Here is a 17,568-nt window from a genome sequence, read left to right as displayed (position 1 = left end):
TTGAACTTGTAATATTCGGAGGATAATTTTTTTTTGTAAAGTCCCGAATGTACGATGGCCCAAAAATCAGAATTTGGCAAAAACTGATACTTTTCAAATTTTGAACTTGCAATAATCGGAAGTCAACTCAGTTACCCAAACTTCCGAATATGGGTTGTCTAACCTTCTATATTGGCCCTTGGAACCACCTAGAGCCAAGGCATGGTTTGTTTTGAACTTGTAATATTCGGGGGATAATTTTTTTTTGTAAAGTCCCGAATGTACGATGGCCCAAAAATCAGAATTTGGGAAAAACTGATACTTTTCAAATTTTGAACTTGCAAAGTCAACTCAGTTACCCAAACTTCCGAATATGGGTTGTCTAACCTTCTATATTGGCCCTTGTAAAGTCCTGAATGTACAACACAAATCATTGTCATTTATCTGCTCTTCTTTACTTTACGACCGTGACTACCTCCCAGTCCTGCACGACCACAAGTTTGAGCACCTTCAGTTGGAGCAGCTTCAGTTAGAGCACCTTCAGCGCTCGATGAAGCTCGAGTTCTTTTACCAGTCTTTGATACTGCCACCTTGGGCGGACGCCTCTTCGTGACTTTCTCCCCAAACTGGGCAGCATAATCTTCGTTATCCATATTATCAACTAGGTATCTAGCCTCTTTGATCTTCTCAGCTGGCATGGGATCTCCGCTCTTCAGGCATGCAATTAACATTTTGGAAACACGCTTGAACCTATTCACCTGTTTTTTATACGTAATGACATAACATTAAACGGTAATTACCTAAAGTTGTGCCCAACTTAACTGTTGTTGTCTCTTCATCCCAACCTAAGCACTTTTTAGTGAGAGCATAAAGTTGTGTCCAACTTAACTGCTTTGTGTAGTTAAACTTCACAGCTGTGCCTTGGTCGGGAAGGTTAAGAATCTGCACAACATCATCCGGGGTAATCGTCATCTCCCCAAACGGCATACGGAAAGTATCGGTCTCAGGATACATTCTCTCCACGAACGCCGATATGGCCACACGATCATGTTCTAACAATGAATTCTCGGCGGCATTAGCTAACCCCGAGTTGGCAACAATTAACTTGAACCTTTCACATTCACCGGATAAAGGCCACGCAAGCATTTTTGTTTGTGCGGTAGTAGGTTTGAGTAGACGGACCGCATCTTGATGATCCTATTAAAGTACATAAAAAAATCCTTAATACAAATATTACGATATAACACATAGACAATACATTAATAAAAAATAGTAATTTTATTACCTCGGTTTCGTATATTTCTCTGGCCCATGAGTCTTTGTATACAAATAGCAATTTTCCTCTATCCGTCGGTAGCCCAAGGATTGTGCCTGCTGGAATACCCTTCTTCTTCAAGTGCTGAGGGACAAGATGTGATGCTTTTTTAGCAATATCCTTCTTTACACCATCTTTTCCTTTTTTGGATTTTTGGGTACCACTTGGTTGTCCTTCTTCTTCTACTCTTGGCACTGGATCAACTGGTTCAATTTCATGGTGGGGTGTAACTTGTGGAGCAGTTGGTTCTGCACTTTGTTGAGCGGCTTGTTCAACACTTGGTTGCACCCCTTGTTCACTGCCTTGTTGTTCTACACTTTTTTCAGCACTTGGTTGCACTCCTTGTTGTTTTGGCACTTGAATTATCTTTGGCACTCCTTTCCCTTCTAGAACTAGCTGTCACTTTCTTCCTCCTTTCTCGATTTTGTCTAAACAACAAAGAAAGGAACAATATTTACAAACTATACAATCGGAAGACAAAGTATGGAAATATAACCCGAATGTACACATTCGGACGTAAGAAGACACATACTATTCCCGAATACAAAACAATCGAAAGCTAACTAAACATATTTACAACCGAATATGCATCAATTGGAGTTCAGAAGCTATAAATTTTTCATCCTACACAATCGGAAGACAAAGTACACAACTATAACCCGAATGAACAAATTCGGAAGTAAGAAGACACATATTTTTCCCGAATGAAAAACAATCGGAATATATTTAAACATGTTTACAATCGAATATTCATCAACTGGAGTTCAGAAACTCTAAATTTCATCCTACACAATCGGAGGTATAAAACATTATATTTTCTTCCGAATAAATACTGGCCCCAAAATGGGATTTTTTCTATATCAGAAATTTTGATATTTTTTCAATATATATATATATATATATATATATATATTCAGTAGTGAGTGTACTTCCGAATACTATGTGTCTACTTAAATATATTCGGGAGCCAAAAAATTCATTAAAATACCGATTATTACCAGTTTGTATCCAGGAAGATATGGCCAACAATATTCGGCCGATAACCATCAAATATTTCTCCCGAATACTATCGATGTTCTTGAGAAATGAAGAACACGACTACATTCGGAAGTAAATAAGCATGAATATCGCCCGAATCTGGATAAATAACCGAAAATTCTAGAATTTTTTTCTCGATTCGTCGAATTAAAGCGAAATAAACCCCAAAAATGATAGATTCTTACCTAATTGGGGCCATTTGAAGTTGACTAAGTGTTTGACTATCGGAATCGCCACCACCGACTACATCGACGGGTACTTCTTCTTCGCGTTCTTCGCGTTCTTCTTCATTTGCAGCAACAATTTCTTTATTTCTTGCTAAAATCCCAATCTTTGGATCGATACCCCGAGCAACGTTTTTGGTTCTAGGTCTGTGGGTTTCATTTCCCTTATCCATTGTTTTATAAACGAATCGACGATGTTTTGATTTTACGATTCGCGACGATGTTTCGGTTGAACACAAGAACGAGGGAAAGTTTTTTTTTCTTCCACAATCGGAAGATAATATGAAACTGGAAGAAGAAGAGTTAAAATGAGTAGAATTTTTTTTTATTTGGTTTTTATACAGTTTTACTAGAAGGGCATTTATGTAACTTCAATATCATATAGGGTACCCCTTAACTAGAGTCTTTGGCTGGGTATACATTGATGGCCCCTAAATCCTTTCGGGTGGCCCCTAAAAACGCGAGGTAATTTAACCCTCTTTCTTTAACAGGTCAGGTGGAAAATTTTTATTCTCCCCCAAGTTTTTTCACTTTTCACGTGCTAAGTGCGGTTATCGTTTGTCGCCGACTTTTCAATTGACTAAATCAACACCAAACACCCACCTTACCAAGTAAGCAACACTTTTCACCTGGTTCCCTATGGAAATAAATGGACTAAAATACCCCCAGACTATCTCAAACCAACTTTCCAACTCTGTATATTTAGGCTAACCCCTATGTGCTAGATTGGCCAAAAAGTGTTGCAAATCAAAAAATAAGTGTGTGAAAAAGGTTAACACCTCTACCTGCTACTTCTCTCTCCTAGCATTTGCCCACAGTTCAACTAGCATCTAGTTTCAAAAGCTGAACCGTTCAGCGCTCAAAAACTGATCCAAACGCTGTACCAGTCAGCGCTAGAGGAATATTCCAGGGTATCAGCGCTGAATAATTCAGCGTTACATGGAGCGCGGTTCCGTTCAACGTCCAGGGGAAGCGCTGGATAGTACAACGCTTGACCTTTTTTTTACACCTCCTCTACACCAGCAACGACTATTTTTTTCAAATTTGATCAAAAAAAATTGATTTTCTAAATGTTTGGCAATTTGTGTCAAATTTTGAAAATTTTTACATTACAAAACAAGGTTTACATTGTTTCTTGAAGAAATTAAATAGATACACTAAAATTAAAATAACTTAAAACATAAAAAAATACACTGAAATATTAATCCTACTTCTAAATAACTTAAAACATAAAAAACTGCGTTGAAATTGAAATCCTACTTCTAAATAACTTAAAACATAAAAAAATACATTAAAATTGAAATCCTACTTCTAAATAACTTAAATTATTACTAATATGTCACTTTAATTTAGGGGATAAGTGGCAATCCATAACGGGCCAAAATCTCGTTCTTCCATATTTTGTAGACGGATACCTCACAAGCCTCTAATTCATCCAAGCTTTGGCATATGATCTTCATGTAAGCTTCTCTTTGTTGTGTTTGTGCCAAGATTGTAGAGTTTTCCATGTTCTTCTTTAAGTACTCTTCCTCTGCTTCATACTTGACATCCCTTTGTGCTTGTGCGGTTTCAAGAAGTCCGATGAGTTTATCAATTTTTTCATCTGCTTTGTGCGATGCTTTAGCCTACGAGCCCTTTTCTTATCTTTATCTCTCCCTGCACTTCTAACGTCATCTGTTTGTTCGATATAGCGTCTTCTATGAGATATGTCCGAGGTTTCAGAATTATGAGTAGATGAGGAGCTACCAAACCTTGCCATATTTTGAAAATCTTCATCCATATCATCTACATAATCTTGAGTAGCTTGAGTGTGTTGAGTAGGTTGAGTGGAAGTACCAACTCCATCATAATTATTCACCACTGGGTTGTAGTCGGGTCGATAGGTCTTTAGGATTTGAAAAACCGCTTCCAAGTACGACCTCCACTGTTTTCCAGACTCCGCTTCATAAAAAAAATTTCCATGATGATACTGGAAAAAAATGTACAATGAAAGGAAAAATTTAGAAAAAGAAAGAAAGAGATCAAAATGGAAGAAAGAAAACATCAAAATTTTTTTGAGGTACTTACATAATCCTCTTCATTCAACCCCGAAGGTCGGTTTCGGAAGTAGGGTCTAACAAGTGAAACATATTTTCACACTTCGGATCTCAAAGTATTGCACCTTGTTTCCAATGCTTTTTTATCTCTTGTGGTACCATTAGGGCCTTTTCTTTTATCGTACTCTTCAATAATCTTCTTCCAAAGTATTGCACTTTTTTTTATCTTTTCCATGAATCGGATCGTTGCTTGCTATAACCCAACCATAAATTAGTGCCTCATCTTCCATTATAGTAAAGTGTGCCATAATTTTGTTGAAGAAGAAAATCAATGAAGAAGATAATCAATTGATTTTGGTGTGAGGGATGAAGGGGAAATGGTTCTCTATTTATAGGTAGCCTGAAAATATAGCTGTTGAGGTTTTTAAACGTCCACTAAATCATGACCATTGAGATTGAACGGTCATATTTGATCTAATGGATGATATATCATAGCGCTGAAGCGCGGAATGATTCAGCGCTAAGTTTCCAGCCGTTGAAGATAACGGCTAGTTTTTGATCTTGTGGGTGTTGGACAGAGCGTTGAACGGTTCAGCATTTGGGCGCTGTTCGGTTCAGCTTTTCGTCTTAACGGCTACATTTTCACTAGAACTCAGATACTTTCTTCTTTTTATATAAACTCAACCAATGATCTCAAAATCCCTACCCCAAACTTGTCAAGTTTAACTCTCTTCTTATCAATTCAAATTCAAGCATGGTTAGATTCTTAATTGCCGAAGACAATGACTTGGTGAGCAACTGAATCCAAATTTGGAGGATGTGCTGGGACTACAACCTCACCTACGATCTTCCTCTGGAATCTCTCTGCCAAGTAAAAACTAACTCTTGTTCGTTTTTCGAAGTGACAAAACAGAAGTCTCATTTTGGATACTTCTAGTGCATATTCATATTGCTCTCCTTCAGCATACACACTATCTAACCATGGTTGCCAAATACATGATGCACTTGTTCTGGTGTCAATCTGTGATCTTGTATATTTGACTAAGTGTTTACTAGTATCCTTTTGGCCTTGCCGATGTCCCCTCTTCCTTGATACTATCCTATCACCCTTGAAGAGACAAATCTTTGGAAAAACATCAAGTTTCTCCTTTATAAAGGGTTGCATGTTGCGGAAGTAGTAATAGTACCAATACTCAAGTACCATAACCATGCCTGCTAAATTCGTACTCTTGGTTGACCAATCGTCGAGATATCTATAGGTATTACCTAACGAAGCTAGACCACAATCATAATTCCCAACCCTATTTAATTCGGCCAACAACAAAACCCAACGTTTATCTACTTTTCCAGTAGAATGCACTAGAAGAAAATGACCAAAACACCACATAAAGAATGCTCTTGTCAATGCCACTGCACATTCTCTATTATCCTTGTCTTTTCTACTTTCAATGTAATCTTTAAAGACAACCAAGGATAATGTATTCTTCTTAGAATCCCATGAAGACGCATGATTTTTGACATCCGAAAAATACAATTCATCGAGTTCGGGATATGTTAGAGTATCCAAAAGCGGTATAACTACGGGTTCTTTACTAGGGTCACCAGTGGGAATTACCGTTAACATGTACCAATCTAAAGGAATGATGCCAATTTCAAACTCCCGAAAATTAAAACTCTTGGTTTTTGACCACCATCTCTCAGTTATGGCTTCAACTAATGCTCTATCCCCATTAGCAAAATCAAACTCAAAAACAGAAGAAAAGCCACAATTGTCACAATAGTGTTGTGTTTCCGGATTATCTTTCACTACAATCTTGTAATACACTTCAATATCGTTCAAACTACCTCTAAAGCTAATTTTGCGAGAGTTTTGTTTATAAACATCTTGATATACATGGTTATTACAATTCTTTGACGATGATACTTCCAAACTATCTAACGCATCATCCATACTCATACTACAATCAATAACAAACATGAAAAAAAATATCATTATCATTATTTTCAACCATACAAACTAAATTATCAATTCATCAATACAAACTAAATTATCAATATCATTCATTTTCATCAAACTAATTATCAAAATTTCATTTTTGTTCATCACAAATAATAAAATTAACCCTAAAAATTTGTAAAAATTAATTCCAGTCACATATCATTCAAATCACGCAAACATATCATCTAAATCATGCATTGTATCAACTATCAATCATCAATTTCATCAAATTTTCATCATAATCAAAAATCAAGAAAAAAATCCCTAAAATTTTAAATCGTTACCTCAATCAATTTCGTGGACGGAATTGAATGAAAATACTCTCAAATGATCAAGGATTCAATGGAGAACAAACCCACGGAAGAAATTTGAAAAAAAACATCTACAACTCATTTTCATGGACATGCATTTTTCGTTAGCTTGAGAGTGAGATGTGAAAACAGATGAAAATGGGAAAGAAGTCGATCTTCCGTGAAATAAATGTTTTCCTTGGACGCTGTTCGGTGCAACGTTTCAACCTAGCTGACCAAGTAAAACGCTGCTCGGTTCAGCGTTCCCCTGGACGCTGCACTGATCAGCGTTCCACTGCTAGATTCGCCACCCCATAGGACTTAGGAGGTTGCCCATGCTGACGTGGATGGCCAACCTAGCAGCTAGGTTGGCCATCCACGTCAGCATGGGCAACCTCCTAAGTCCTATGGGAGTGCTAATCTAGCAGCTAGATTAAGACCACGTCAGCTGGGACCACTGCCCAGCGCTGTTTGATTCAGCGTTTTAAATTTGAGACGTCAGATCAAAGTTTGTGATTTTTGTGATCCATGTGATTTTTGTGAGCGCTAAACGGTCCAGCGCTAAGGTCACTTTTTGAACGCTGAACCATTCAATGCTTCAATCTCGCTGCTAGTGGAACTGCGAGCACATGTTAGAAGAGAGAACTAGTGTTAACTTTGAGGCCACACTTTTTTTTTTAAACTGCAACTAGCAGCTCAATCTAGCCCATAAGACTTAGTCTTAGTTACAAGGTGTTTGGATGTAACTCAGAAGTTGCTTTTCGATTTTCTGGAAGTTGAAAAGTCAGTTTGACAATATTATTTCGGGATAGACTTTAAAGAGTACAAGAACCAACTTTTTATGAAGCAAAATAGTTTTACCATTTCCGTTTCCAGTATCCAAACGCCCTATTAGATTCGCGGACATAGCGTAAAATCAACATTGCTATCTGCTGGAGTGTTCTTCACCAGTATATTTAACGTTTCATACGTCATGACTAGTGTGATTTCTTGCCTTCTTGGCATTGTCAAACTGTGAACACACTCAATACTGCAAATAGATAAAACAGGACATCCATTAAACAATTAAATATTAATTGCCATCGAACCAATATAAGCAAAAATGTAATACTAAATGGTAAAAAATTCTTTGCCCACAACTACAAGCTAGCATTCAATATACATGGATCATTGTGCGCACCACCTGTTTTACCACTCTCGGCCTGCCTACAACTTTTCTTTTGAAATCATTTCCAATTTGCAATCCAACTCTAGAAATGAGAGATGAACCAACAAACAAAACATGACAAGAACAACACGTGGGTATAGAAAAACAAGCCTGAGTCCTATTTTCTGTTTCAAGCAATAATCACATTCTCAGCGGTGCAATTTCACTCGTACAAACAAAACCCTACCAAAAAGAACCCATTACCAAAGTTGTACTCAAAATCAGATAAAAATCCACAGAAAATTTTCATCAAAAGGACCTGTAAGTAATTTGCAGAAAAAAGAGAGAATAGAAAACGTACTCCTAGAATTTCCTTTTCTTTCTTTAACTACAGCTATGACCGAGGCAAACTCACATGGCAAACATTTAACCCTAGTTAACCATACCAATCCCTCTTTTTCGGTTTCAAAACCCAACTAAACCCTCATTTCACTCCCATAAACCAGACTCCTCTCTCTCAAAAACTTTCCATTTTCCAAACCTCATAACCATGGCTGTTTCAAACACAAACACCATGATAATACTAATGATCTTGATTCTTACACTATTCTCAACAACACCATTACCAACTTCTGGTGCTGCTGCATCACATAACATTACAGAGATTCTCTCAAAGTTTCCAGATTACAGTGTTTACAATGATTACCTAACAAAAACCAAAGTCTCTGATGAAATCAACAGTAGACAAACAATCACAGTGTTGGTACTCAACAATGGAGCTATGGGAAGTTTAACATCTGGTAATCATCCATTATCAGTTATCAAGAAAGCACTGTCATTACTTGTTATTCTTGATTATTTTGATGCTCAGAAACTCCATGATATCTCTGACGGTACTACTCTATCTACTACTCTTTATCAAACTAGTGGTACTGCTCCTGGTAATCTTGGGTTTGTTAATATTACTGATTTGAAAGGTGGGGTGGTTAGTTTTGGTTCTGCTGCACCTGGATCTAAATTTGATGCTAATTACACTAAACCTGTCAAACAAATCCCATATTCACTCTCTGTTTTAGAGATTTCTGCACCGGTTATTGCACCTGGTATTTTAACAGCACCAAACACATCAGATGTGAACATCACAGCTTTGTTAGAGAAAGCTGGTTGCAAGACATTTTCTTCAATGTTGATCTCTTCTGGTGTGTTGAAGATGTATGAATCATCAGCTCTTGACAAAGGATTAACATTGTTTGCACCATCTGATGAAGCATTTAAGAAAGATGTTGGTAAACCAGATCTAACAAAATTATCAAGTGCTGAGATTGTTACAATGCTTCAATATCATGCTATTCCTAGTTACACACCGATTGGTACATTGAAAACAAGTAAAGATCATCCAATCTCAACATTAGCTACTAACGGTGCAAAGAAATTTGAATTATCTGTTACTTCTGCTGGTGATTCTGTCACTTTGAATACCGGTGTTGATTCATCTAGAGTTGCTGGTATTGTTATTGATGAAACACCTTTGTGTATTTTCACTGTGGATGATATTTTATTACCGGTTGAGTTATTTGGTACATCACCATCACCGTCTCCATCATTAGCACCTGAACCATCAGTATCAGATTCTCCTTCTTCAGCACCGTCACCTTTAAGTTCAGATTCACCTTCTTCAGCACCATCTCCGGCACCGGAAAGTGCTGATACACCCAGTCCATCACCATCAACAGCACCTTTCGCATCACCACCAGCACCAGCTTCCGGTGAATCACCTAATGGATCACCAGCTGATTCACCTGATAGTTCTGATGATTCAAGTTCTGATGGAAAGAGTCATGGTGTTATTGTTCATGGTTCGTTCTTCAAAACCCTAATTTTGACTGTTTCTGCTGGTGCTCTACTTGCTTGGAACTTGTGAAGAAGATGATGATCAAGGATGGCTGAAGAACAGTTTCTCTCTCCTCCTTTTTAGTTAGTTTTTTTTTACTTTTTACTTTTTTTCTGGGTAATTTTTATTTATTTATTGTGAATTTTGACTGCTGCGTATTCTAGCAGAGATGGTGTTTGTTATGTTATTGTGAACTTTGGTGACTAGTTTAATGATATAGTTTGTTATTATACTATGCGTTTCATTATAGTTGTGTGTGACTGATTCCAATCTGACTAGTGGGTTCCCCTAATTAGTTGTATTTTGATTTTGTGCTGATTTGAGTACATCATTTCATCTTGATGATGGATCAGGAATTTGATCATTATCTTATCTTTACTTTTTATTAGACCTTTATTAGATCATGCTGTGGGAATAGATTATGGGGTCATTTTAGACTTTTTTTCTCCTCAGTGGTACATCATTTTTATTCTGTTCTGGTATTTTGTCGGTGGAAGTTTCTGAAAATTGATTTTAATGAAAACTGTACCCTAGAGACTGAAGTGAAATGATGCCCTGGAATGCAGTATCTCTCTGCATTCGTCTGACAGAGGAAGCATCTTGGCAGTGCTGTAGTCCATTGCATGTAATCCCAGTGTAATTGTTAAGTGAGCAGTAAGCATGTGCGAGTGAGTTTTTAAAACTTGATGATAAAATCGAATCTACATCGTAAGCTAAACATTTGGTAATCTTCAAGGCCAATAGCTAGCTGGTCTTTGCCTTGTAGCTTTCAACTTGGATTACAACAGATTCCGAATCCAGCTTTCTTGGTGTTGGTCTCTGGAAGAATATCGACGCGACTTCCACCAACTAGAACATTTTACTTCAGATTCTTGACTCGCTAACTCATTTTACCCTTACTAGCAGTCCTAAAGCTTTGTGAATATCATCTGACAAATCTAGTTAGGGTTGGATTCAGCTCAATATAGCAATGCCATGCATGAAGTTCAAAATTCAAAGTACAATTCTCACCACCAGGGCTTCCACAATATTAAACCATTACAGGTTCCCCAAATTTGTATTTTCAAACCTTTATGTCGTCCCAAAGGAACACGGTTACTCAATGTAGACAATGATGCATCACAAGCTGAAGTGTATGTATCCTTACTATCATGATTATCAAAACCTGGTTCCGTCAAACCTGAGAGCATCATCGCGCTTAATCTACTCATTTGAATTGCATACTCTGGGTGCTTCTTCACAGAATCAGGGTCATTCAGTAACTTGCACCATGCTTTCAATACACACCCGAACCATAAGATTGACTTAACAGGAAACGTAATAATGATGGTTTTGCCATTCTTGCATATTAAGAAGGAAAAAAAAACAACAACAGAAAACATACATTTCAGACTAAACACTCATTACTGAACTTGGAACGCCATAAACTTAAAGGAAAGTTAGGAACCAACCAGCATAAATAAGTAGTATGAGCAAAAAAACAAGTAAAGATTAGCAGGAACTGAATTGCCAGTTTTGAAGATTCTGCAACAGACTAATTAAAATTGTAATTCAATGTTCGCAAGGTTACAGATCACAATATTAGATGACAGCAAAATGTCGAAACTAAATAATTTTACTGAATACTAGTACAAATCTACCAAGTTGAGATAGCATAAGGATTCCAAGCTTGATGGCGCAGAGGCGTCCGCATACCACAATGTACTGGTGTTTGTCCTCCTTGATCTCTCATAGGAGTCATATATGGGTGTAGTGGAGTTTGTGCTCGATGCATGGGTGTCTGACTTCCAATACCCTGTTGAGGTGCTTCACTAGATGAAGTGAAAACACTCGCGTCAACAGATATCTCCTCACGTTTAACTGTAACAGTTTTCATCTGAGACTCCAATTCAACCCGAACTAATTGACCATTGCGGCTCACAACACGACCACTGCATCCCTTGTAGTTTCCAAGACGGATTTTCACAATGCTACCAACAAAATTATCATGCCCTCCTCGCCCAGCAGCAGCTCCTCTATGTCTCACCACAGAGTCTAATGGAGGTCCTGTAGAATATCTTCTTGCTGAAGGGGGAATATAAGCTGTCTGTCTTGAAGCTGCACATCTTGAGGGCAGGGAAACCTTGGCATTTGAGCCTCCGACTGCTAAACAAGACTGTGCTTGCGCACAAATAAAACCAGAATGCTCCATGTGATGGCGGTCATTTATGAACAATATACCTCCACGTATATGTTCGACAGTACCTTGTTTCCCTTGGCAAGGACCCGTGAGAATCTTCACAACATCTTTCACAGACACGTCATTTCTGAAACGATCTTTGGCGGTATTCCTCCTATCATCTATCTTAAATTTGATCTCCCTCAACTTCACTACTGCAACCACAGGTCTATCTGGATCTCCCTTCAATACTTGAAGTGATTCACTCTCTAATCGTATAATCACCCCAAAGCTCATGTCAGCAAGCATGACAAGGTCATGTAATTCATAATCTCCAATTCTGGTAGTAGCTCCAGAAACTACTCGAGAGCTATCCACGACGTTGTCAGCAAAAACACTGATATACTCCCTAGTCGCATCAGATACTAAAATGAGCACATTACTGTTAACCTTAATAACAGTACCGGTTGCACCTTCATGAGCACCAGAGACGACCTTCACATGATCCCCGAGCTTGAAGTATTTGCAAACATAATTTTCATTCAAAACAATTGTTGTATGCAGGTCCTTACGATTTGGTTTGATATGGAGGTTATCGTCTTCCACTTTCTCAACCCGTCCCATCAGATTTGTGAGATCTCCTTTGACAACAACAACAGCATCACCCTTCATATAATGGAATTTTCTCCTGTTTTCCACTGAAGTGGACATACCAGATTCACAAAATCTTTCAAGCTCATCCAAAGATGGTTGAATATTTTGATATTCAATTGATTTCTTCGATACTGTTTTATATAGGAAACTATCTTTAAACATCTTTCCATCAATCACATCAAAACAAATTGCAGTGCTTTGCTCCCTCCTAGAGTCTACTGGTATGTTAAGGTTCCTAGCTTCACCTGAATTCACAAGACGTTGAGACGGAGTAATTGCCTTTTTCGAGACCTTTCTACCATCTAATTTGTCAGCAACAGCTAGTAAATCAACCCTTGGGATTAGCTTAAGCATAACCCTTTGTCGCATATCAGGCACACCAACAACTTTTGCTAAATCCCCTTTATATATCCCAACCTTTATTCGCACCCACATATCCTTCACAATGTCAAGAGCTTTGCCTTTTGCTGAAACCACATCGGTCATTTCTTTAATTGGCACAAGCACTATTTTTCTGGTATCCAACATTTTGAGACCTTTGCAAGCCTCTCTGACATGTGCCTCCTTATCAGCTTCGAGGTAGATGTAGTTCTGGAGATAATCAAGAGCAATGGCAGACCTTATATGCATCCCAGGTTGATCAATGGCACATTTCTGCATAAGGCAAAAAGCTGCCTCTCGCTCACGACCAATCGCACATTTCACTGTCCACAACTTGGAATCCTTAACTGAGGGCAAACGAGATTGCTGCTCGACGTCATTGATATCTGCCTCATCAGTATCTTCATCATAGCTTTGATACCGATGTTGAATTCTTCTCTCAATCTCTTCGATATCTTCTTCGCCATCAGAAAGCGAAGGATGAGGCCTGTATTTATGCCGCATCCTCCTGTCATCATCATCTTCTTGTTCATCATTTGAAACTATAAAGGGATCCTCTCCTTCTCCGTCAGTCGACTCCTCTTCATCACTACTAGCAACAATTGCTTGGTCGTCAATGAATGGCGCAGCAGCAGAACTTTGTTTCCTCTTCTTTCTACTTTCTCCATAATCTTCATAATAATCCTCCTCCTCTTCTTCTTCATCATCATCAGCTTCTTCAGCAACATCATCTACAAATATTAACCGCCTTCGTTTCCTACTCGAACCACCCTTACTTTTACCACCGCCACGACCACCATTACTTGCTCTCCTTCTGCCGTGAATGTTGTACTCTTCTCTGCCATGAATGTTATACTCTTCTTTTTCTGAAAATTCCTCATCACCATCGCGATTGTGAACAATGGTTTTGTCTCTCGCCATTCTCATATGCTCTGCAACTTCTACAAAAGATTTTTGTAGTAGAAAATTGGTTTGTAAGGAATTGAAGTGTATGGGATGTGATATTTATACTAGTTGGCTTGGGGGCGGTTTCTATATTCAGAATTCCTGTGAAGTTTGAGTCGGTGTATAACTTGGAAACCGACTTAAAATGGGGGTTTCTATATTGAGTTCTATTTCTAAAAATCTTCCAATTCAGCATCTCTCTTCCTGGAACCTCCAATTCCTTGCACTTGGTCATCATCAAATCTTGAACTTTATGAAATCCTAATCTCCTTGATTAGTCTCACACCCTTTCTCCTTCTCCTCACTCTCCATCTTCCTACAGTACTCTTGTTCTGCGATTTAAATACGATGATTATGATTCCTTCTCCACCAGATTCCCAACCAAAAAAAGGAGGACTCCATTGTTGTTCTTCATTAACTTCGGAAACCAGAATTTGAGTTGAATTATTTACTTGCGCAGCTGGGTCTAACAAAGCCTTCTTCTTCATCATCACTTTGATAACTCTAGCAGCCTCGATCCGTTACAACTTAATAGAACATGAGTTTAGGGTTTCGAATTTGGGGGAGACGGAACAGAGTTCTGAGTGTAAAATGTGAATATGCGGAAACTGAGCGGGTATTATCCAAAGGACCAAAACCCTTAACTAGGCTTTGACGAAAACTTGAAAGGCCCACTGCAATTGCCAATTGGTGTTAGCTTTAAAGAAGGCAGATTCTTATCTCAGTTGGGGCTGGCTAGCAGCATTACATGTTACTCTTTATTACTACTTATCCCAATTGCTTCCGAAACTCAAAATGCATTTCAAAGGCTCGCCTAATCGTGTACCATTTGTGCTTTTAGAGTTAAAGCTCTTGACTAGGTGGTGCAACAAAACCTTTCATATTTCGGTGTAAGGTGAGTGTCAGATAAATTTGCACCTTCTTCCCGTGGGATCTTATCTATGCATGCGTACTTGAAAGGTGGAAACTTTAGAAATGAGAGATGGAAATTGTATTTGGTCGGGCCTTAAGTCTGCATTTTCGTCCTAGGGCTGTTGTACACTTGTACTAACCGCTAAAAAAAAACTACTCTGGAGTCCAGAATATGACTCTTGTTATTTAGCTAAAAGCAATTAACCAAAACCACACAATCCTGTGGCTGATACATAGAGCGTGTGCCCTCCATACGTTTAACATCCTAGCTAACTCTTATATTTCATATCATAAGACCACTCTTTCTAGTTTCTATCTACCTGTAGATCTTTACAGCAACCTGAAGTTCACAGTTTATACCCGAAAGAAACATATTTACAAGTTTAGCTAGAGAGATTGAAGTAATGGCATCATCAATGGTCAATGTGTTCGGGGCCAGAGTATCATACAACCCATCACCAATGAAGGGTGTAATTACAAGATCAGTTTCAACAACAACGAGAGCTAATAGTGTTAGTATCAGAGCAGAAGCGATAAACCCTGATATAAGAAAGACAGAAGACAAAGTAGTGGACGCTGTAGTGGTCACTGAATTATCAAAACCCCTCACTGCCTATTGCAGGTCAGTGTATATACATAATTAATTAGCTAATCGTATGGGTTTAATCTTTGTTTTGTGATTTGTTATTTATTTAGAATTGATGAAATTGTGCAGGTGTTGGAGGTCAGGGACATTCCCATTATGTGATGGAGGTCATGTGAAACATAACAAAGCTACTGGTGATAACGTAGGCCCATTGCTCTTAAAGAAACCCAAAGAATAATTTTCTATTTCTCTCTATTTTTGTTGCATGAGTTTGGAGAAGAATTTTGTTCCATATGTAAAAGAGAAGGACTTTTACATTGCTAGTGGTTAACACTCTCGTTTTCTTTTCCATGTTATAAAAATGTTTCCTTATATTTTGCTTGTCGATTTCAATTTAGATCCAACATGATTTTTGATTAGGGATTCTCCACAAAACAGTTTTTTTTAGTTAAATAAAGAGTATCACATTAAATAGTTGGAAGCCTACCAAGCTAAACTCCTACAACATACTATTACATTAATTGAACAGGTTGCCGTGCTAGCCTACCAGAAAGTCTTATGGGTAATATTTGATGGTTCCAAAATTATTAATATTTGATGTTGTACATGGATGTGGTTTACAGGGCCTAAGATTATTCTTATTTTAAACGAAACAATTTTATTGATCAAAGAAAAATAAAACATACAAGAAGGGGTAGAGAAGACAGACCACCAAGAAGAAAGGAAGAAAGGAAAGAAAGGAAAGAAAGAAAAAAATCTATGAAATCCAAATGTGGATTAGTTTACCAGTAATCGCCAGTAGAAACCATACCAAATTTAGTGTCACACATTTAAATCGTGCATTTCATTTTCTTAGGTCATGATCGGGCAATACTATGTGGTTCAGTGAATCAACGTTTCCCACAAGTATTTAGATTTGCACATTTGCACCAAAGTATGCGGGTCTTTATTTTTAGGTATTTTAGCAGCGACTGATGAGTGCTAAAAAGTGCATATTTCTATATCTTTTTCTTGGCAATTAACTCATCTTTTATGCTCTAATTCTCCATTTTAACCCATATTCTGTATTTTCATTGTTTTCAAGAATAAATACTTTTCTTAATTAATTTTGCATTTTTAGGTTCTAAATAAAGCTTGGATGGAATTGCGGAGCGAAAAGAGCAGAAAAGTGGTGGAAAGTCGATAGGAATCCCGCAAGAAGGCCGCGAAGAATGTTGTGCACAAGACTCAAAGGCTAGAAATGGGCTTGGAAAGAAGAATTTGTTCTTAAAGAAGAAGTGGGCTCAGAATTGTCTAAGCCCAAACTCTAACCTAAGTCCAAGACCAAGCCCAAAGCCTGCCTAAGCTCGTAGCCGTCAGATTGGATCCACAGATGCATCCAACGGTCGCTTCATCACAGTGCATCAAACTCTGAAGCTCCTGTCAAACATCATAGCACCTAACTCTCATCTGGATCGTCAGAATTGTTGTATCAAGAATCTAACGGTCGCTCAAGATCTGCCTCCGTCTCGCCGTTAGATCGATCCATCATCTTCGCATCCAACGTCTCATCCTTGCTGTTCATCAGCATTTGCTACACCCGCTCAACACCCGAGTACCAAACACCTATACCCCGCACCAAACAACCCCTTCTCATATTCTCCATCGAACCCATCTTCTTCTACGTCTGCAACTCCACTGCCTCTTCTCAACCACCACCACAACCACCATCTCTTCGTCGCCAACCACCACCAAAAGCCATCATGGATATCACCTACTAATGCCTACCTATTTCCCCTTCTTTCTAGCCAGCTATCATACCAATTTCTCTCCTAGGGTTTCAGAGACAGGAAAGAAGAGAAATTGATAAAATAGCTCGAGCTAGAGGAGCAGTTGGAACAGGAGATGGAGAAGGAAGAGCAGAGGAAGGATGGGTCGAAGACATGGGAACGAATCATCCCATCAAATTAGGTAAATCAGTAACCCTAATTTCTTCTGATTTGGGGATTTGGGGAAAAACATTGTATGAACCCT

The 17,568-nt window shown here is 38.3% G+C and overlaps 3 protein-coding genes across 3 annotated transcripts; 2 read left to right on the top strand and 1 right to left on the bottom strand.

Annotated features, from left to right (window-relative positions):
• The first annotated feature begins 8,456 nt into the window (after window positions 1-8,456).
• Window positions 8,457-10,163, top strand: LOC113304652 (fasciclin-like arabinogalactan protein 8). The gene has a single exon (XM_026553791.1). The coding sequence runs from the start codon at window positions 8,579-8,581 to the stop codon at window positions 9,947-9,949; it is 1,371 nt and encodes a 456-aa protein (XP_026409576.1). The 5' UTR covers window positions 8,457-8,578; the 3' UTR covers window positions 9,950-10,163.
• Window positions 10,164-11,444: 1,281 nt separating this feature from the next.
• On the bottom strand, window positions 11,445-14,638 carry LOC113306108 (putative transcription elongation factor SPT5 homolog 1). Its single transcript, XM_026555085.1, has one exon. The coding sequence runs from the start codon at window positions 14,037-14,039 to the stop codon at window positions 11,556-11,558; it is 2,484 nt and encodes an 827-aa protein (XP_026410870.1). The 5' UTR covers window positions 14,040-14,638; the 3' UTR covers window positions 11,445-11,555.
• A 592-nt stretch (window positions 14,639-15,230) lies between these two features.
• LOC113302525 (CDGSH iron-sulfur domain-containing protein NEET-like) lies at window positions 15,231-17,117 on the top strand. Its single transcript, XM_026551442.1, has 3 exons — window positions 15,231-15,591; window positions 15,685-15,757; window positions 16,676-17,117. Exons 1-3 carry the CDS (start codon window positions 15,374-15,376, stop codon window positions 16,739-16,741), a joined length of 357 nt encoding a protein of 118 aa, XP_026407227.1. The 5' UTR covers window positions 15,231-15,373; the 3' UTR covers window positions 16,742-17,117.
• The last annotated feature ends 451 nt before the right edge of the window (window positions 17,118-17,568 follow it).

The sequence above is a fragment of the Papaver somniferum genome, chromosome 8, assembly GCF_003573695.1.
Source record: "Papaver somniferum cultivar HN1 chromosome 8, ASM357369v1, whole genome shotgun sequence".
In the NCBI taxonomy this organism is placed as follows: domain Eukaryota; kingdom Viridiplantae; phylum Streptophyta; class Magnoliopsida; order Ranunculales; family Papaveraceae; genus Papaver; species Papaver somniferum.
Note: the sequence above shows the minus strand (reverse complement) of the source record. Positions and strands in the feature narration are given on the sequence as shown.